This window comes from Drosophila rhopaloa, unplaced genomic scaffold, assembly GCF_018152115.1.
Source record: "Drosophila rhopaloa isolate 14029-0021.01 unplaced genomic scaffold, ASM1815211v1 contig_163, whole genome shotgun sequence".
Lineage (NCBI taxonomy): Eukaryota > Metazoa > Arthropoda > Insecta > Diptera > Drosophilidae > Drosophila > Drosophila rhopaloa.
In genome coordinates this window covers 5577562-5600805 of record NW_025335043.1, presented here as the reverse complement: position 1 = coordinate 5600805, position 23244 = coordinate 5577562, and the positions used below count along the sequence as shown (strand labels likewise).

The following is a 23244-nucleotide window of genomic DNA, read 5'->3' as shown; positions in this document are numbered from 1 at the left end:
CAGAATGCCCAAGTCAGCTTAAGCAATAGACAATATACTATAAACAAAGACTTTTTCTAAATAGTTTCAAAATGTCCAACGAAAAAGTTCAGGAGCAGTTGCACGGTTTTAAAAATTATTATTTAAAAAAATATATATATTTTAAACGAATTAAATTGTAATGCAAAGAAACTAAACAACAGCCGTCTAAAACATTTTTAAAATTTGTATATTTTAAGTATTTAAAAAGAGAGGAAAGAATTGTTTTTTGTATTGTGTCCTATTTCTTGTTATTTTATTTCTCCAATAATTTTAGATAAACCAAAATAAACGAAGACAAAAATAAACAAACTTGACGAAACAAAAGTGTTGTTTTGATTGAAATAACTTTCAGGTTCAACGAACGCTAATAAATTTAAATGAGATTATGCGGTATACGTATAAATAATATCGCAGACTCTTTATATCCATGAGACAATACAAATATGTACGTTTCATAATAGGGATCCGGAACCAAAATTTACTTACTTTCAGTTTCTAGCTAAACAAATGTATTTTAAATCACAATTATGGTAAGGTTGTTGATTGTAAAATCTCTTCCAAAGATTCCTAACTATTTATTATGTAATCACACCATAAAAACGTCCATAACTTTATAAATGAATATATTTTTTTTTTTTATCTAACTTGAATATTAATTAAATTCTATCTCAATTCAGTTCAAGGCCTAAATGTAACGAATGTTATGGATATATGAATGTAAACAAAGTACGAAAGTGGAATTTGTGAAATGCGGACTCTTAGATAAACACTGAATTTTAATTACAAAACAAAAACAAAGCAATATTGTTTTATTCAAGAATGTCAGACTGAAGTGTGGGTGTTGTTGCTGCTAAAAATTGTAGAGAGACGAAGGTGCCTTGGGGGGATAAAAAGGAAACGTCAATTGGATTTTGAATAAAACTGAAAGCGCAACCAAAACAAAGCAAACAACAAATCAGCAGAGTGACGACTTTGAAGTCGAATCAACTTGCAAAATACTCAGAGAAAAAAATAATGATATATATAGGAAAATAAAAGTTTTGGCTTTCATTTTAAATTTATGGAACAATACATTTTAAAACTAGTACAACTTGCTTTTAGGCATCATAAATTGAATTAAAACTTCAAAAAATAGATTTTCTATTTAAATTTAATTAACATTTCGCAAATTACCAAATGGGTAACCATATTTACATTTTGTAAATTCAAACTTTTTGAGAAACAAAAAAATCCTTGTTTTCCTTCATTAAAGAATAGCTTCAAATATTTGTGATAGGGAAAACTAGAATATGGTCAATAATTCCATTATTTTTGATTTAAATAATTTTCCATGAATCGTTTGCGTTCGTCCTCGCGAAACTGGCGACGTGCGGCCGCTGACTTTCCCTGGGGATTACGTATGACCGCAGCATTTTCGCAGTAATCCTGGGGATTGTAGGTTGGAGCTGGTGGCTCGGCATCCCAATCTTCCTCTGCCTCAACCAGAAACTCATTGGCTCGCGGCTCAGCTGGTGGCAAAGCATCCGGCAGAATGTAGCGCTCCAAGGTCGAGCGATTGGGGCACACGGTGACATGATCCTAAAAAGTTAGGAATACCACATATTAAACCATGTTCGATACGGTAAAGTTTAGTTCCGGACTCACCTTCATATCCGCTACCGAATGCAAATGAGTTGAGTTAAAGGGGCAGTGCACCATCTTAGCGGCTGGAAAATTCTTGGCGCAGCGAGTTAAATGCCAGGCCAAACGAGATGGCATTAGGCGATGAACACTGTCATAAGGACAGACAATATAGTCCTTGAAATTCGGTCCACCAACTTCGTAGTTTTTTGCAGACATTACGAATTTCTTTTTTTATATCTTTTATTTGCTCGAATAAAAACTTTTCGATTGACACGATTAGGTTGTCAACATTTGATATCGTATTGGAAATTATATCGACGTATCGATATTTTTTTGGGCTTCTTAGACGAACTGATTTCGTATCTAAACTTTTGTACATTTTTAAAAACCATAATGGTATAAAAAATACCTATCTATGTATGTTTTTATCGTCAATTTGTATACCCTTGCAGAAAGAATTATAATTTTAGTCGGAAATTTATTTTAATAAATATCATATGGTTCTTTTCAGACATTACTCATTTATGACGTTCTAGGTGAATGGCTATACGAAATAATTTTAGTCCTCAGTACTTTATAACTTTATACCTAAATAAGTTATAAGTTATGAGGAATTTTAAAAGCATTTTTCTAAGTGTGGCATGCAAAATTTGAATCCACGTTGTAAACTGAATACAAACAAAAAGTGGTATGGGGCAGTCACGGAGAGAGCCAACAAAAAGCACAATAAAATGAAGCAAAACTAATTAAATTATATGAAATAGGAATGTAAACAACAAGCTCGAGCTAAAACAAAACAAATAAAACACCCATAAATATTTATCATAAAGAAAAACAAAACGAAACAATTTCACGGTGGAAAAAACACCAGCTTCAGAATCCGTAAATAAATTATTTTAAATATTTGTGCAATTTGTCTAATAAATATTTAAATTATATTTTAAGCATTCAGGCAAGCGTAAATCGTTGGTCATAAATGGTCAGCAAGATAAACTAACAAATAAATAATTTCGTAATTGGATAGTTGGCATTTCAATTAAGACAAACTAGATTGGGGTTTAATAAATGCAATAACTTGTGCATTCACTAAACAAATGATAAAAAATTAGATCAACTAAAATTGTTTTGTCGTTATATTTCGGTTGTTAATATTTTGAATATTTGTTTGAAAGTTAAACTCCTAAATTGGCTTTTTTTCATGGTGTCAAATTGACGTTAATCAAGCCATAAGTCATCAATTTTGTTCTTTTAGAAAGAAATTAAATTTTGAAAATTAGCCTTTTTTTATTTTTTAAAATACCAAACGAATCAACATTTTATTTAATACAATAACATTTATCTGTCAGTATTCTGCTATTAAGCAAGATACATGCAATTTCGGTTGCCGAACAAAGAAATATTGAAAATGGCTGAAGAGATGGCCAAACAAAAGCTTATTATTAATTATTATGATTGCCATTAACCTTAGCTCGTCTGGTTTCTGGCTACCTCAATCACATGGAAATTTTGAATTTTAATTTCCATTCCCATTCAGATTTTTAAGTGCCCCTGAGCCTCCAAACTTCGCGCTATTCTCGAGGGGATTTTCGTTTTTATATAGAAATGTTTGGGGTTCTTTTTCTGTTTGGGTTTAGTCTGGCACTTAAAAATGGTTTTATTTATGGGCTTTTATCATTTCAGCTTTCTCGGGATTTGTGATATGGCCATAAACAAATAATGTGAATTAACTCATAAACAATGCAAATCAGTATTTACGAAAAGTGATCGAAGGAATCCGGGCTCTTGAATTTATTCACCACATTGCCACTGGTACTTGAGACCACTTGGCTCCTCGTGATAAATGGCACTATATCCATCGATCCCATCTATGTACAAATGTACCAAGGCCCCTTCATTTCGAGTCTGCATTTGTTGCTTCTTAGTGCGTCAATAAAGACTTTTCAGCTTCTTAATTGCCATTCAGTCATGAGTAGCAGATACATTTGTCATTTGCTGCAGGCAATTATAAATATTAGGCATGTGTGCGCATATATCATTACTTTATGGAATGTTGTGGTGGATTGACAACTTGCAGCACTTGAGAATATTAACGTTGGGTAATGGAATGGCATTTTCCTTAAGTACTGTGCGAAATAAAAACCATTGGGAAAAGAACAAATTTATATAGAAACCACCATCCCCAAGTTATATTATGTACTACTAACTAGTTTTATAAATATGTAAATATTTTCTGATAATTAAGTTTATTGCTCGGGATATATCCTTTTAAATTTATAATATAACCCCGGGTTGTAGACATCATACATTGGATGCTTCATGATGATGTGCTTGAAATGCCAGCGTTCAGCAAAAAGTGTTAGTATTGAGATCACATAGCCAATAATCAAAGCCACAAAGGAACTCCAGAACTTCTGAATATTCATAAGAGCCTCCTGTTGAGCAGGAGCCTCCGCCGGCAGATGCTGTATGGCATCCTTGAGCCACTTAGATATCAGACCTTTGGGATAAGAGAAAATTATAAGGGGTTTTTAAATACTATAGTGAAATCAACATACCACCCTCTGCCAGATGTTGAATGGAGCTATCAATTCGTTGTTTCAGGGCCGAGTTTTTCTCCATTGCCAGCACTACGGGCATATAGACCACACATTCCTTCATTATATGTAAAGCCGATCCTACTCCGGATCCAGTATCGTCTGCTACTCGTAGATATCGCAAATAGAACTCGTTGTCGTAGAAAGCGCATTGACCTTTGGCTATTCGAGTGGTCTGTGAAATTAGTTTAATCAGAATGAATTTATATCCTATATTTAAATGTTAAAGTGTTTGATTACACATATCTCTAGCATTATAGTTTTACATTACTGTGTATTGTAGAACAGTATTTAAAGTCTAAAGTAACCCAATTAATTCTAATGAAATATTCATTCTGCAATTAAAAAGGTATTTTCTACTAAAAAAGAAAATCATTGAAATAACGTAAAAACATGAAAAACTAAAGCTACAAATGACACTTCTGTCATTAAATTATAAACAGCAAAAACATTTATTTAATGTACTTAATTTTTATTTCATTTTTGTTATTAAAAACATGTTTTTATATAGCCATGACCTGCTTTCTAACCATATTTGTAAACAAATTAGTCTCTTCTAAAGCTATTAAGACACCGGAAAACTTTTCATATCACACTAGATTATTTTGCAGACTTGAAGAATTAATACCTTTAAATTAAAAATGTTGCCAAATACGCTTATCAAGTAGATAAGATATTTTGCCTTTTGAAAACAAGTTAGAACTGGATTTTGTTTTTCTATCTTGTGGTATAAAGTTCATTGCTACGAAATTTGATAAAGCGTGTCATTGTAAATCAAGTAAGTTCATAAGACCCTTTAGACCAGTTCTAATTCGAATCGGACATTTAAAAGTGTTTTGTTCAATGCCCTAGTTATTATTGTCTGATTGGTGAAGAATAGGTTGGATTTTGATAATGGAAATAAATAGAATTTTGTTTAAAAAAACATTTTTTTATTAGTAAATGAACTAAGGATCTTAGATTAATTCAATATATCTTGGGAAGGGAAATCTATTCGTTTGTTGTGTTTACTTAGTAGTATAATTTTGGTAAATTTCTTTATAAATAAATATATCTTACCAGATCATCGCTTTGTCCAATCACCTCCATCTTATCGCCCACTTTTCGAGCAATCTCATCGGTGGCATCTAAGAAAAATTGCCTATTTTCGGTTACTCCAGCAGAGGGTGGAATGTGAGAGGCAAGTAAATCCTCCAGGGTGTCAATAGTTATTCTGAACAAAAGAAAAATATAAGTTTATAAAATGTTATCAAAGATCTCCCTCATACCTAGCTGCTGGATTGGCCAAAATGGCTGTAAAGCTGGCTCTATAAGTGGCCACCAAAAGGATGCAGTAGATCCAGTACCATCCAGTCAATACCCTCAAAGGCCAATTTCGAGGCATTCGGGGTAAAGCCACATATAGGAGCATACTGTACGTGAGCAGGATGCAATTAGTGTAGTCGTCGAAAAGATCGCGAGGACTCCGAGATTCCTTCGAAGGACGATAGCGACTAATGGCGATGCGGAAACTAATTCGGCGATAGGTTTTCAGATCCAAGGCAATTCCACGGTTTCGTCGAAGACAGCGAAAGAATCCCGAGGAAACGTTGCTATTGATAATGGCATTGAGGAAACTAATGGCATAAAAAACAGTGCCCACTATGAAAAGTGAGAGTAGAACACCCGCCCACATTGCACCGCTGAAGGGCAGGATAAAGGTCTGCCATGAGTTGTCCGTCGAGGATTCGGGTGTGAGAAAGGTCAGGCATTCGAAATTGTGCGGCAAACTTAGCTCTACCAACTGCAAATACACCTGGAACTGATGCAAATCCCCAATGGCGAAACGGGCACTGTGAGCAGCCTGTGCAGATTAAAATATTAATAAGTCAACAAGTTGCTAAATAACATATCACAATCATATTTTCCGAGCTCTTTAAATCCCCACTTACCACCTCCTCTATAAGCATGGAGTCAATGCGGGTTTCATTCTGCACGTATCCATCAGGATTACCATTTCCATAGCCATTCTCCAGCTCCCAGTCCATATTTTCACTTTGGTTGGGTCTGTAGTAAACGGGTTTGAAGTTCAACGCCCTGCCCAGGGCATTCATAATCTCCACTTCAACTCCTTGGAAGCTGTTTGTCGTATTCAGCCACAAAACCATGGGCACGTGCTCGGATATGGCCACGGGTATCGAGGCTCCTGGAAAGGAATAGGATTTGCAGGGATCACAAGCTTAAAACTGGGGTAAGATTTTGAACAAATATATTTTGTTCTTAGCGGTTTATGTGTTTATCTTTGAAAATTAATTGAAATTTGAGTGACATCAGCATTATTAGTTCAAAAGTTTTGCAGCCTGTTAACTTATTTGAAGACAAAAACTTACATTTGAATTTATATTTTTAATAGGCATTTTAAAGTTATATTTTTTACTATTTTGTATTATTGGAAAAATTTTATCCTCAGCGGTTTTATTTTTTAAGAGATAATGTTAAATTAAAAGAAGTACTGTTTTTAGTTTTTATTTTAATTTGTTTACTTAACAAATCGCCAGCAATTTAATATTAAAAAAATATTACATTTGAGCACTTTCAACAAGAATTATGGACTATAAAAAATCCTACTTTTTTTGGGTCATTTACAACAATTAATTAATTTGTTATATTTGAAGTTTATTATATTTATTGCCCTTCTTTTCTGCTTTATTTGGTATAAACATTTATAATTCAATTGTCAGTCAAAACTCACCGTATAAATCACTTGTCTTGTCAGCGAACAAAACCCTTCCATTGACACTTTTTCCCGATTCCCAATTGGCGATATTCTTCAAAACCAGAACACCACTCAAAATGCCTGGAAAGGCAATAGTTGAAATGGTGAATCTAATAAAAACATACACATAATTATCAACACCTTACAAATTAAATAAATGTTAATTTTACACCCACTTGTTATCCAAATGTCTCTTGAGAAAAACTGTGCCCACGAAAACACTCCACAGATGGATCATATCCCGCTCGAAAAGTCTAGAATCGTGCAGCAAGATGAACTTTTTCTGCATATTCAGAGATCTATTCTGGTAAATGTATCTCAGAAATCGTTGAACCTGCCAGCCGTTGAGAATGGTGATCAGATTTAGCTCGCAATCGCTGGATTTAAGGGCCTTCACGAAGAGCTCAACTTGCTTAGGAGGCCGCTGGAGATCCTCACTGGCATTAACCCGCATCATGAAGTATGGGACTACTTGACGACCCACCGATTCGAAGAGTAACCGATCATAGATGGGATAATACAGATCATCCGTGATGACACCAAAGCATCTCTTCACATTGGCGGCCCATAAAATTCGCTGGAGCAGTTGTTTCAGATGCATCTCATAACCATTTAGTGGGCTGTCAGTGGGAATTCTCGTGGCCATCGCTAGGGATATGAATGTCCCTGTCAGGACTCCCAGCCAGCGCATCCTTTCGCCGCCGAACACAAACTGCCGGCCACTCTCCATTCCAGCAGTTCGTTAACCTGTTTATGGGGAGCCCTCGAGTCCTCATTGCATATGCAGATCTAATTAAACTTGTCCGAACTCCGTGAACTGGAAGCCCCCGGACTGTCGGCCAGTCTACCAGTCTGCCATTCAGTCAGTTAGTCAGATAGTCAGTTACTCAGTTAGTCAGTTACTCATTGGGCTGCCCGACCTGATTTACTCCACTCGCATTTCAACTTTCCGCCGAGTGGGGTTATCTAATTAAAGTCTTGCAGCCCAGGGGTTAATTAGTTTAACCAGGTAATGTGTTCAAGGTTAGAGGGTGATGTAACGAAAAATCCTTAAAACGAGTTTTAATTGGAATTAACCTCAACATTTTTGGGTTTAACATGTTTTTATATATTAACAAGAAAGGAAACAAACTTGGCCAGCCGATTTATATACTTGTAACTGTTAAAAAATTAAATATTTTATAAGTCGCTTCTAACATTGAAGATAGGACGATTTTCCAATACATTTTTCGAACGCTCCGAATAAAGATTTAAACGTTGACTTTTGGAATTTGTATTTTTAGATAATTAAACGCAAACTTTTCGATATATGCCGCTGTGAAATCGGATATATGTAAGAAAAGTTAAGGGCTGAGCAGTGCAGGTTTTTGGTCACTTTACGACAAAGTTTTTTTCCAAAATTTGAAATGGGGCTACATCATAAAAATGACGAAAAATCGGCAAAAAAAATACAAAAAAAAAGATGAAGATACATATTTTTAGAGAATTAAAACACAATCATTTAGATATATGCCATTTTGAAATTGGATGTCTGTAAGAAAAGTTATGGGCTGAGCAGTGCAGGTTTTTGGTCACTTTTCGACAAAGCCATTTTTCGAAAATTTGGAAAGGAGTTACTTCATAGAAATTACGAAAAATCGACCCAAAAATACATACCAAGATTTAGAAAAAGATTTTTAGAGAATTAAACCATAATCATTTAGAAATATGACAATTTCAATCGGATTTATTACAAAATTTAAGAATGTCTTGTTGCATCAAAAGTTTAATTGTTTAAGAAAAATATATTGTTGCTTTTAAAATGTTAATAACATTTTAGCCCTGCTTATTTTTTAACTGTTTGTATATAAAGTATCTTATTTAATCTATTGCATAAACCGAATAAAAAAATCATAAATTTATGGCCTAGTCATCCCCGGAAACCCTGATAAATTGTCTATACTTGCACAATTCAGATTACCTTAATGCACAATTAACACAACAGAAGGAAACCCAGAAAAAACGGTCATAACCCGATGATAACCTCTCCCAACCAAAATAATGCGATGGCAACCAACTCAATCAAGAATCACAATACATGAAGCAGCAATCAAGCATCATTAAATTTCACTTAATCATTCTACCAATGATTGAGATCTATGGCGAAAGTTTGTTGTTCCGATCCGATGTTGTCACTAATTCGATGACTGACCATTACCCCGCCCAGACAATTGGATCAGACTAATTTATCATAAGACCATAACTAATCCGTCTGTCCGTCTTCATTAGGGGGAAGACACGAGATCGGAGGTTCGGGCCCAAGTCCATCTGATGATACGAGTACTGGTTACTGCCGCTGATGAGATACTGAGATACTGCAGTCGCGAAATCAGCAAATTGCGATCATCCGCAGTCAAGGCCCAGACACTAACGATATAGTAATGCGGACGACGACGTGTCACTGGACATAAGACATTTAGTCCGTCGGTCAGTCAGTCGGTCGGTCGGTTGGTCAGTCACTCAGTCAGCCGATTAAAGCACCAACATCGCCCAGAAGCCGCATTCAAATACCCATTAATGTCAGCTCAAGTCAGCCGGAGAGTCCAAGCCAATCAGCCTGCGGATGTGCCGAGATGTGATGTGATGTGGGCAGGTAACCAGTAACCAGTGACCAGTAACCAGTCTCACTTATACCTATATCCATTCCCGTTCCTTCTGCGCTTTATTGTCGTGTAATTAACTTTTTCCGAATCGTCCGGATTTGGAATTGTTTGCACATAATTGCAATTTAATTATTTTCTCTCGCTCGTTTCCCTTTTCATGTTTTTATGGATTTATGTTGGTCGCGCGGTCTGCTGGCCATTAGCTTGGTAACAGGTAACACCCGGCTCTGGGACCGGGACCGGGACCAGCCCAAAAGACCGATTCCGATGGCCCAAGACCGAACCGCATCCATCTCCATCCAATGTCGGACACCAGGTAGCGCAGAAATCGATTTCAGCCGCCCCCGGACCGATTCCCATGTCCAAGAGTTCAGCCGGTGCCGGGCATTGTCTCTGGACCGGCACTTAGAGAAAATTATATGCCATTCATATGTTCTTAAAATAAAGAACGTACATATTTTTAAAATTTAATAAGAATTATATTGTAAGATTTAAACTAGGTATATAATTTTGTTACATAAATATAGCAACACTTACATATTTGTAAATCGTTAAAGTTGTTCATATCAAAATTCAGTAAAAAGCTTACTAAATATTTTTTGGTCCAACGTACATATTTGAGTATAGTAGATATATTTCAGAATTATTACAATAATAAATATACAAATTAACATGATATATTATACCCAAAAAACTATACTAGATATAACATATAAACTTTTAATATTAGTCAATTGTTTCCAGAATACAAAGAAAATCTTCAAAATTAAAAACGAAGTTGCATTTTCTATTACATTTAAAAGTAATTCATAATATTTAATATTAGTATATTTCAAACAATCGATTTTTTAAATAGTGGTTGAACTAAAATTACAATACTTTAGGTGAGCACAAACAACTTAACTAATTTCAAAGAATTTAGTTATTGCATAAATACAAATATTTATTGTTTAGAAGTTCATAAACAGTACAAATTTACTTAAGGCAGGCTTGCACCTTTTTGGCGCCCAAAACCTGATTTTTTTCTGGAATTTATTTCTTGGAAAGTATGGTAGGTATGGGAATAAAATTTTAGCCAGTTGTAGGGTACAGTTTATTGAAGCTACACAATTTTTTTGAGTGCGATCCAAGCGAAGGGGGGAGGGGGAGTACCCAACAATGGCGGCATGTCCGCGAAATACTCGTCCTCATGGCGGATTTTTTGGAATTTTAAGAAATAATCTGAAACGCAAAAAACGAATATATTCTTAATCTGTACACTTGTTCGCATGGCTTGAACTAGGATTATTGAAAAAACATGAAAAATGCAAAAATTATGAGCTTTTGAAAAAAAAATCGGGTTGTTCCTCATTTTTTCGTCACTTATTATTTTTTTAAATAAACAATTTTTAATATTTTCAAAAGATCCTAGTCTATTCCATGCACATACTTCTGAGGAACATGTATAAAAAATTTCATGACGATTGCTCAATTTTTGCGGCTTGTACGACTTCCGCCAACTCGGAAAACATGGTTTCGAGAAAAACGCGTTTGAAAATTTGCACTATAATGGCAACGCGCTTGACACCGGTCCACCAAACGCTCTATAACTTTCGTAATTCAAGAGATTTCGTCTTGAAATTTTAGGAGAGTAAAATTGAAACATGTATGTATCCGAAACTGCAAAAAAAAAAAAATTTATTTTTTTGACCTCACAAGGTGCAAGCCTGCCTTAAGCTTTGCTCAACCTTTAAAATAATATTAGTTTAAAATGTCAAAAATTAAGAAAAAAAAGTGCATTAAATGTGTAATTAAATTAAAAATAAAATTTTTTCTTCTAGTGTACTCCTAACGAGTGCATCGCATGCGATGGGAACGAGCGGAGATTTCGGCAGGGGAGTGGGAGTAGCAGAGGTAGAAACAGGGTCCAGCCGAGTGGAAAACATTTTGCACTTTTATGGCCCAGATTCACTTGGTCCACGATCCATGGCCAACAAAAATAAAAACAACAACAAAAAGAATGGACCGAGGGCTCGCCGTTGTTGTTTTTGGCCTGGCTCTGTTTGCATTGACACATTTTCTATTTTTGTTTTCCTTGGGAGATTTTCTCAGCAGAATTTATGGGTTCCTTGAGGTTTCCTCTTCGGCTGATCCCCGTGCACATGAGTCGAGAGGATTCGATATGCTTCTGTTTTAATTCCAACAAAATATTTTATGCGAATTTTGCAGTTTATTGTTGTCGACTTTGGCTTAGAGTGTGAAATGTAACAAATTTTCTTTAGCGTGTGCGTGTGCGTGTGCGTGCGCCGGTGTCCTGGGAAATAATTCAACAGTTTTCCCACCTTCTGTTCGGTTGGGCAAGTTTTCCTCTTCGGCAACAATTTTCCCCTGATTTATTGCCCCAGCTGTGGTCCCACATCTTTATCTATCTTGCGGGTGTGTGCTCGTTTCTTTTTTTTTCGCCAGTTAAGCTCTTCAGTTACTTACAGTTTACAGGGCAGGAATGAAATATTCTCCAGTCCATCTAAAGTTTCTTTCTAGTCCATTGACAAAGTTCGGTTCACACGCTCGGGACTGAAAACACATATTTATCTTCCCACTTCTGATTAGTGAATCAGTGGAAACTGGTTTAATATGCAAATCGAATTTTGCCAACTTTATTTATATATATTTCGCTTATGCATATACATTTAATCAATTTACATGTGTCGCTTGCTAATTTATTCTTTAATTGGAACATGTCGATGACAATTTATGTAATCCTCTTAAAATATCAATGCTAATTTTAATTATATTTTCGTTCGGATATTCTCATCGTCAATTTTGTTATCTGATTTATGTTTTCCTTTTCCACCTGAATATGTTCAAGTTTCAACTCTTTAAAAGAAAGTCTTCAATTCCAAAGCAATCAAGCTTTACATTTTCAATGTTGTTTATTTAAAAAGGGGTCACTTGTTTTTTTTTTTGATTGATAAATAGATTTGTAAAAACACTGTTCAATTTGAGAAATGATAGAATTCGTTTTGTATTCTCCTTAAGACAATTACAATTTAATTAAAGACTGAACATATTTAACATTTTATTATGGGATGTCTTTATGAAACATTTATGATATGCTCTTGATCAACATTTACATGGATTTTGGGTACAACAAACAGAACTAAAGAAAATATCAAAAATGAAGCTTTCAAGAAAATAAAACATTTGATTTTTAAGTGTTCTATTAAGTTTCTTCACAATAAATCTAATATTCTCTGATTTCAATCGCAAAAAAATATGCAAAGCATTATGTAAAACTGTAATATCATGTGGTTTCTTAAACTTAAGTAAGTAAGTTAAGTTTTTATCTACATGGATTTTCTACAGATAATAACAGAAATATTGACATACCGAATAAGAATGTAAAAGAATATGTTTATGTGAGGCTCGCCAGTCTCTCGCTTATATAACCCTGATATGGAAGAACCGGCGATATGGTCGGTAATCAGAAATAAGTAATAGTGGTATATGTACACAAGTGTATGCATATGCCAGTGTATATGTACCGACTCTAATCAATCTGTGTGGCAGACGGCTGTATTATCTGACCAAACTGGCGACTATTTGAACTAATTTCATTATCTTAATGAGGACGTTATTAAATTATTCACGTTTACAAAAGCGCCGGTCGATGCGATTCGAGTTGAACACGTTGTCCAATATCAATGACTAATCTACGAATCTATGCACAAACAAAACACACGGGTCGTATACGTATTCCTGCTCCATTGTACTACACTTTATGTATCTGTGTGTGTGTGTGTGTGTGTGAGTGCTCCATTGAATAAAACTTAATCAGCATTTAATTAAATGCACAGAGAACAAGGCAACTGCCATTTGTTTGGTGATGCGAAGGGGGAAAGGGGGAGGTGGGGGAAAAGGGGTGGCTGGGTGGTAAAACCGATTTCGTTGATTATGTAAATCAATTGAGCAGCGAGATAAAAACGCGTATTATTTTTCTACCGCTTCGTTTTTGCTGATAAATCGAAATCGTTCTTTGGCATTATTTTCTGTTTTTCTTGTCTCGTTCTTTCCGTCCGTTTTTTGTTTTCGCTAGCGGCTTTTGACTGGTAACGGTTTTTATATAATCACTTTGTCCGTCGTTGTTTGCCTAGCATTTTATTTTATTTTATTTTATTTTTTTTCTCGATACACTCATTGTTTTTATGGCTGTGTGTGTAAAGCGAAAATCATGACAGCGAGCCTCTTTTTATGCCCTTTCTAAAAGTGACTAACATGGCTTTGACCAAAAGAATCGGAAATCATTGAATAAAACTAATTATTAAAATATTTAAAAGAAATATTACGAATCAAAAAATGTTATTCCATTTGAATATTAAGAAAAAAATAAAAATGGTACAAGTCATTCTTTTTGGCTTTGTATGATTAAGGTTTTTTTTTTGCAAATTTGAATTATTGGAAATATTCAGCAATTTTTTTAAAAATGGTTAAACGTATACAGGGAATTTTATAATTAAACATTTTATATTGCAAAGTTAAGTTGGAAAAATAAAACAAGGGTATTTTAAATATCGTTTGACCATCTACACATTGATTTTGTATTTATATAACAATAATGGAAACTAGAAAAGTGCTTTGATTTGCAAAATTGAGACGGATAATGTCATGCGCTCAGTGAAGTCCAGATAAATGCCCCTGCATTTAGATTTAGTGCTCCATTGAGCAAATTGTCCACAGTATAATATCAGAAAATCCATGCAAATGAAACAGTTTAAATGGGTTCGTAAATGGATAGCCGAGAGTGCGTTTTTTTGTTTACGTGTATCTCTGTCCAATGGGACTATTATATAATGGTTATTATTCTGATGTTTAGATTCTGCATTGGCTATTCAAATTCCAATAGGAATAACAATTTTTTCATTATTTAATCTAATAGAAATTTCTTATTATAACACAGAGCTTCTAGAAAAGTCTTTAAGGAAAAGTATTAACATGAACAATGAAAAATGTTTTCATTTTTAATTCAAAGATACTTTCTATTATGAGTGTTTCTCAAGAAACTTAAGAAATACTGCCTTTAAATATTTGGAAAAACAAAGATGTTTACGTAATTATTATTTTTTCAGAACTATAAAAGCAGATCCTCAACATTTCCAAATACGTTTTGTTATTTTTCTTTCTTATTTCTGTTTTTGTTTACTATTGAAATTAAGTACGCTTATCACCTAATATAAGTCGTGGTATTACAATACCATTTTTCCGGGTAAAAACCAATATCAAACCAGTTTGACTCAGAATCAGATTTCAGGAAATGGTTTTTTTATTAAAGTTTTTTGCATGGCAACACAAACCGCAAAATAAATGGTTCGAGTTTTTTAAGATGTTTTTGGTTTCACAAAACATTTATTAAAATAGCTTAGGTTTCGCTTTAATTTGTTTTGATGTTCTATTCAGCAATCAGGGGGTTTGTTTTTATTTTTCGTATGTCCAATAATCCACATCATCTTTTAAAATCGGTAATGCAAGTCACAGAGTGTGTTGCAATATTTATTTGAATTAAATGTTTTTGTTTTTCCCACCATATTACCTGATGAAATTGATAAGCAAATTAATATTCTATGGTTATTTAATATATTTTGCCCTTGTTATTGAAATACTTTCTAGAATTCGTAAAGTATAAGTTGCAAGAGCAACACAAGTTATTTCTAGAACAAATTTTCGCATGGAAACAGAAAGTTGAGTCAGCGTCAGATGTTCAATATAAAGGCTTCCGAACGTCCAAAGTTTCCGGGTGTACGTAAATGGATTTTTCCCCTAGAGTGTTAACTTCCTCTCTTTCTTTTTAATTTTTTTTTTTTGTTTTTGAGGAGCTTACGTGTTTCTCAACACGAAGCCATGATGAAATTATTAAAGTCGTCGAGAGAGACACCACACATCGGGGCTGACTAATTCGAATTGGGTTGCTATGGGCCGCATTTCACTCAGAAACTTTGGACTGATGCAATCCACTCGCAATCTGATCAAAAGTTCCGTGACTGGTTCTCTGGGCCAGACATATAATTATAACATAGCACTATCACTTCATGGTGATATCCCATATTTACTACCGATATCCCAAGTTCTTAATGTTGTCTTTAAGATTGTATCCAATATTTTATGGGCATTTCCGCTGATTCATAAATTGTATACCCCAATTGAAACCAATTTAAATATCATTTTTTTTTATAAAATCTTTTTTTAAGTCAGTTGACATACGTTAATTTTTTTCTGTATTTTTTTGGCTACTAAATTATTTAATTAGAGATTATTTAGGCAAAATTATACAAATTAAAATACTTTACAGTCCTCTTCTTTTGTTAGCAATTCTTAACCCTAGTTTAATCAATATATCAATATAAGCATTGTTTTTTAACAGCCTGGTTAAGGTCCTGGTAAAAAGCACCAAAAATTAAAATCCTTTTTTTTAAATTAAACCATAATTAATTATACTAGGGACAATTCAAATTTGTGTTTCCAATTCTTGAAGCAAAATTGTATTAATATTTTTTAGGATTCCTAAACTTTATCTTCTACTATCTTTTTGAAAGGTTGAAATCGTATGATGAAATTCGAAATGGATGAGCAATTTTTGAAAATGTTCCACATTGCTGTTGTAATGGGATTGCGAATGGAAACGGAGGCTCGACGTTTGAATGACACACTTTTTTCGTATCGCAATCACTTCTTATCGGTCGCCATCGAGTATCGTGTTTACCCAGTGATCTAATCGTCGACCCATAGAGCTTCTTTGTTCCCCCAAAAGTTGCGAAAGAAGCAGACGCTTTGTCTACGCGATTCGGGACATGTTCGTGGCTTTTTTAGTGGGTGACTCCGGAGGGGGCATGAAAAACTGCAGGGGGGAGGGGAGCGTAGGGCTGGGTGTTGGAGCAGTGGGACCACGCCATTTCAGCGTATCTGAAGTGCAAAATGTTCGCGATAAAACACGCGACCTTGCCCAGTCACAACACAAAGAGCCATAAAACGATGGAGTAGTCGGTGAGTGTATGAGGATGAGGCAGAAGAGTAGAGTTCTATATAGGAACGTGACGCATATTTTCCCTAGCACCGTTTAATATTGATTTAATATTCTTCAGATATATATATATATATATATATATATACAACGGTCCTAAACTCACCTGCTTCACAGTTGTGTCAAGAGAAATGGGAACACAAATCTTAAAATTTAATTTACAATTTATACTAATTGAAATATGAATAGGGAAAGAAACGAACTGTAGTAAAATATCATAAAAATATGTAAGCATATCATTTAATTTAAAGCTGTATTCTATAATGAGTGTTTCCCCGTATTCTATTAGTTTATTAGTCTTACAAGTATCCGATGAAAATTTAATTTTTTGCATCAATTATCTGTAATTAAATAACGTTTTCACGGATGCCATAAGATATTTAGCTATTGCGGCAATCGTTTGAATTTTCCAGTGTTGTTGCTCTGACCGCAACTGTGTATATTCATACACATATGCACAAAATCAGTCAGACGATTTGTCGTCGCCGAAGTGAGTTTACCTGGGGCTAGATAAGTTCGCTGGGGGGAGAATGGAACCGCCTCGGAGGGGTGATGTGGGGTTCTTTGGGTCAATACCAATTGCGAAAACTGTTGACTGATACTTAGACGGTCGCAAATTGCCTTGTTTTCGTTATCGCTATCGTATTTAACATCTGGTAGACAAACAGGCGACGGAACGACCTCTATGGAGAAACGATACCAAGTTATAGGCTAACAAAGGTTTTAGAACCGATGTATTTCCAAATCGGTGAAATATAATGACCGCATTTCATGAATTTGTAAGGGGATAGATTTATTAGAAAATTTCTTTACAATGGAGCGTTCAAAGTTTTGTATATTTAAATAAATATATATAATATATTTATTATATATAATATAATATATTAATTGGAATTTAAATAGGGCTTTTTAGTAAGTCATGAAAATATTTTCTGGAATTGAATATTTACTTAGATAACTACTCAACATTTTCGAATTCAAGATTTCAAAAAGTATTAAAAATGAATGATATTTACAGCAATTTTAAACCTGTTTCAAAAAGTACATTAGCAAATAAATAAAACCCAGTTTCTGAACCAAATTTCCGAGAGTAACAACCGTGATTTAGGATTAAAAAAACTGTCTATCTTTTAGTGGTCCTATCTGGCTTCATATAAACCCATCTATTCTACCCCGAAAACTTTGTGATCGATGTCACAACACGACGACCTCAACGTGAATTCAGTAACAGCGGGAGATTTTGGAAAAACCCGACCATTAACTCATTGTGGAAAATTTGAGGATCATTTTGGGCCACTTGGGTGTATACCCAGGTACATATAGACCATATATATAAGGGCGAGAAAAACCAAAACCTGATGAGGTCCTCACATCAGGTAGACTTGATGGACAGGAGGAATACAGGGGCAGGGGGCAGGGCAGTCAGTCCGCACTTTGGGCTGATGAAATCATTTAGGGAAATCAAGAAATTTAAAATATCAACTGCCGGCTAGAACCATTTCGTTACGGTTCGCATAAATTACGTCCATCAAAAGTTCGAACCGGGTGACACTCGATACACTTGGTGTTTCTTTTGTTGTTATGCTAAAACTATTCAAGTCTCAATTTTGTTTAATTGATTTAGTGCGACATGACCCGGGAAACGAACTGTTCTCCTCGGGTGAGTCGCCTTCTATTTATAGTATCTCAACAAATCCAGTTCCTGACCTCCTCAAAAGGCAGACTCCTTGATCCCTTGCCTGCACTTAAGAAAAATACATTATAAGTAGGAATTTATTTTTGCATGCGATGGATTTAAATCTGTTCATATATGTATATTCAGCCATTCGTTTTTTATAACAATCAGAAGGTAAAGGGGTAGTTTTCTTCTTTTTTACATAATTTAAATCCTTTTTATCATTATCAAAAACTCCAAATTCCTAAAAACCACTCTTAAGATACAAATAAATCCTTAAAATATTTTTTTCCTTTCTGAATAAAATTCGAATTATAGAAAGATAAATTCTTCTTCTGATAAGAGACATTTTAAGCTGATTAAAATTATGGATGCCAACATTTTTACATTAATTTGCATAAAATAACCAAAAATATTTGTTTAGGGATTTTTAAGAATATTTTCTTGATAAGCGTTGTGTCTCAAGTTAGTTAATGCTTTTTTTCTTGATATCAGCATTGGTTGTCTTTGAAAAAATCCTCATTAAATATTCTAGACACTATTCTTGACTTTCTAATTTTTTTTTTGGTCATGTATTCGGAAAAGGATACGAAGGACAAAGAACTAGCCAGCTCCTGACCTTCGTAACACACGCAATTTTAGGGGTGATTAGCGCTCAGATGTTGGGCACATGGCACCAACCCCTGCCACCGCACCATTCCCACACCCATTTCCATTGCTATAGCTATAGCTATTCGTATACCCATTCCCAGTTGATTCCGCAGCTAGACGAGGGAAAAAGAGGAAGGGGCTGGGCCAGAGTTGAGTGCTAAATTGATAAATTGCCTTGATTGGAAAGGAAGTTGTGAGTTGCTTGGGGTTGCATTGTTTTCCCTCGTTTTCCTGCGCTCTGTTCTTTTCACGGTGTCCATTTCCCGTAGAGCTCCAGCTGGGAGAGCCCTGAACTGGCCATTAAAGAGTCGAGGGTCCATTATACGCATCCCTAATTGTGGACGGGGGTGTAGCTAACCCCTCGCAAGGGGTTACCCAACGTTTCCTCAATCTCTGATTATAATCAACTTGAACTTGGAAGGTTACACGTCAGCAGTTTGTCCACCATAATTCCATAATCCTATTTGTTGTATTTCTGTAGTAATATAAGTCTACAACTTTTGCATTATACTAGTTAATTCTTGTTTATGGGCATCTCTTATTTATGGCCCACCTGACATTAGTCACCTCTTTCTTATCAAAATCGATCATTCGAGCACCTCTACTGACGGAGTTCTTTGTTGGAAGTTGTTTTTTTAGTTGTCCAATAAAAACTGACACACTCATCAATATAAAATTTTATTTGGGTTAGTCATTAATTGTAAGATTTTAATTATTTGATGAAATATCTATTTTGTTTGTTATCTACATTTGTTGAATTTGTATAAAACCAAATACTTATGTATATCTCTTAATTGATAACATATCATTAGGAACACCCTTATTTTACATATTTATTTTTATAAAATTTTTTTTATAACTTTTTGAACTTTTTATATAGCCACACATTTTAAGACATTAGGAAATAGATATTTTGATTGTTTTAATGTTTTATACAACTAAACAATTATATCAGTTAATTTATTTAAAAATCCATTTCAAAATTGGGTTTTTATCACAGCCCACAGAGTAAAATAACAAATCAGTTTTTAATAACATTTCAACTTTTTAGGAAACCTGACCATTAAGCATTTAAGTGCGCTTTTTACTGCACAATAGTGGCAATACCAAGAAATGAGTTAACGATTTGCATAATGGTATGAGGGCGGTCGTCAAATTCCCAGCTGGATCTTGACATTGTTGATGGCATCGCCCATGGCACTCTGATTATATAAACTGCCACCTCTTTATCTATCTTTGTTGCAGGTCTCACATGACAGGTGTGTCATAGTCATAGTCAGCATCCCCTGCCCCATTTCCATTCCATTCTATGGTTCTCTAAACAACGTTCCTCCATCGTAACAACTTTGTGTATCAAATTTTTGCATAGTTTTCCATGGAACTAATCCACGTTCATCAACCGAAAGAGGTGGAAATAGAGAGGGGATAATGGGCTGGCGAAAAAACAAAGGGGATGGGGTGGTGAATTGCCACCCAGAACACATGTATGTCCAGTAATTTCATCATTTCTACGTTTTCTCCAATTTCATGAAACTTTACGTAGTCGTCTAAAAAAAAAAAAGTAAAACAAGAAATAGAAAGAGGCAAAGAGAGAGGAAATACAAAAAAAATTAAGTAAAAGAAAAAGAAAGAACCCGTTGCCAAGCAGAAAATGAACTATTGATGGAAAAAAGCTGACGGCGAATGCAACAACACAAGCAAAAGACACAAAAGATATATGGCATGACTTTGTAGCAGATACAAATACAGGCCACCTTCTCTAACTGGAACTATCGACAGTATAATAGCTATTAATCATGAAGCAAATAAACCATATAAAATGTATTCATTATAACAAAATAAACTCATTATGATTTCACCAGATCACTATTATTTTATGACTTTAAATTAAACACCATTTGATGATGTTGTAGATACCATTTATTTAGAATGGAGAAAATCCGCAATCTGGCAGTAAGAGATTTAATAAGTATCTTTAAGATTCGACCTAGGCAATTTCACCTGTGTACGTGCATGTAGGTGCATCTGCGCAAGTGTGTGTGTATGTGTGCAGAATAAAACAGATGATTGCCCATAAGCAAAACGAGCAACAACAAAGGCCGGCCGGGCTCCAAAGACCTCTCTCTCTCTCTCTCTCTGCTCCTCTCTTTCCTTTTTGGGCCCCTCTCATTTCTCTGTTGCAGCAACGAAACAAAAAATAAATAAATAAATAACCAGCTAAAAAAAACGAAGGAACAACAACAAGCTAACAGCAACACAAACACTTACTGCACACAGATACACTTACACCCGCACACACACACACACACACACACACAGTGGGGCACAAATGGAAAAGAGATGAAAATGAAACGTTGCCGTTGAGCAACTTGATTCCAGTCTCCAACATTCACTGAGTGAGTGAAAATCGGCAACGTTGCCGAAGGCAATAAGAAAAAGCAACAAAAGCAGCCACAAACAACAGCAGCAACAACAACAACAACAACATCAGCTGAGGCAGCGGCAGCAACAAAACCTTAGGCATAATACATATACTTACTTACCTACCTACCTAGCTATATCTGTATATATGCGGCTATCTATCTAACTTGCCCCATACATAGTTGCACACGAACAGCGGGGGCCAAATTTATAGCCAATACTAGGTTTACCATTTAGGGTTCTAATCCCTTATCCCAATATCCTTAAAGTTTTTCATAGGGTCATCAATTCTGCGACTTGTGTAGTAAAAGCTGATAACTAATAAACAAATTTTGAATGTTATCAAAAACGGTTCATTGAACTAAAAATTATAACCTTTCCTTTTTCCAATAACAAAGTTATATCATCCAGAAAAAATGCTAAATAACTGGATGCGTTAAACAAGTTAGTATGTTATTAAAACATGTTACCAAAATCTAACGAGTAGTCGATGTTGTTTATATGCCGAATAAGAAGTCAAAGAACGATTATAAATACATTTGTACATAGCCATAATCAGTCGCTCTGCATTATTTTTAGCATGCACCTATCAAAATAATGTGCCTTTAACCGATAAGTTTTAAACCAATAAAGTTTAACCACCTATAATTATAATATCCGTTGACCGATAATGTTTATTATCCAAGCAAAACGTGGGATTGTAAATCGCATATAAAGTTTTTAAGGTGATTTTAACGATTTTAATTGCATTGCAAATGGTATAAACTTTATGATCTTAAGTAATGCTTGTTGGTTATTTTAATAATAGTGAAAATATGGAAGAGTGAAGTAGATATTGCTTATTTATTGCTAATTTCAGACCGTGACTATAGTCAATTAAAACTGAATATAAAATATGGGAAACCGAGGAATATTTGGTATAGTATTTGAAGAAAATAAAAATTAAAAATAATATACTGAATTTTTGGACAAAATTAAACATTTGTTATTTAAATCAAATTAACCTAGGGTTGAATTTTCATATGCTATTATTTTGGCCCTCTATGTTCTGGTGCATATGTATGCATGCGCTTGTTGGCTTGTGTGTGCGTGTGTTTTTGGGGGGCGCGTTGACTGCGCGAAACGAGTTGGAAAATCAAGATATATATACACATACATACATACATATATAGTTGCCTGTTAGTCTGTATTTAACTGATTGCGCTTGGAGCTGCGCTGCGGCAGAGGAGTCGGCAGAGGCAGCGGCTGATTTTGTATACACAATGCAAATACACACACAGTTGCACATGGCGTGAGTGTGCGAAAGGGGGGAGTGGGGGCTCGACTCAGAAACATATGATGAGCGAAACAGCTGCAAACTCAGAAGCAGCAAAAAAAAGGAGAGGCAGTAAAATTACTGCAAGTTGGGGGCCGAGAGAGCTGCCAAAAGAGAGAGCACTGCAAGTGCCGGCGAAACGGGGGAGAGCGAGCGAGAGCGGAGAACTTGTCAGCTGTGCCAGAAATTGAGTGGAAGTGGTAAAAACCTAAGGAAAATCAGCTAAATAATATATTAAACTATTAATTGATCCCATATACACTATAATATAAGCCGATAAATCTACTTAATACAATTTTTGGCAAGAAAAACCAATAAGAGAACATGTTCCAGTTATTGCTGGCCAGCTGAGAAAGAGAAATAGAGTGAGAGAGAAACCGCTGCATCAGCTGTGAGAGAAGAATTGTGTAAAAGAGAGTCAGTGGGGGTGAGGGTGCGAAAACAGTGACTGAGTGAGTGAGTATGTTAAGGGTAACTCAAAGTAACTTAAGAGATC

General features: G+C 34.9%; 2 protein-coding genes across 2 annotated transcripts; both read right to left on the bottom strand.

The window, feature by feature from the left end:
* Nucleotides 1-1153: 1153 nt before the first annotated feature.
* LOC108050418 (gametocyte-specific factor 1 homolog) lies at nt 1154-1904 on the bottom strand. The gene is made up of 2 exons (XM_017132100.2): nt 1666-1904; nt 1154-1599 (listed from the first exon to the last, which is right to left on the bottom strand). The coding sequence occupies exons 1-2, from the start codon at nt 1858-1860 to the stop codon at nt 1327-1329; spliced, it is 468 nt and encodes a 155-aa protein (XP_016987589.1). The 5' UTR covers nt 1861-1904; the 3' UTR covers nt 1154-1326.
* Nucleotides 1905-3887: 1983 nt separating this feature from the next.
* Nucleotides 3888-7684, bottom strand: LOC108050403. Its single transcript, XM_017132083.1, has 7 exons — nt 7170-7684; nt 6970-7103; nt 6170-6423; nt 5507-6081; nt 5298-5451; nt 4200-4413; nt 3888-4141 (listed from the first exon to the last, which is right to left on the bottom strand). Exons 1-7 carry the CDS (start codon nt 7682-7684, stop codon nt 3888-3890), a joined length of 2100 nt encoding a protein of 699 aa, XP_016987572.1.
* Nucleotides 7685-23244: the final 15560 nt, after the last annotated feature.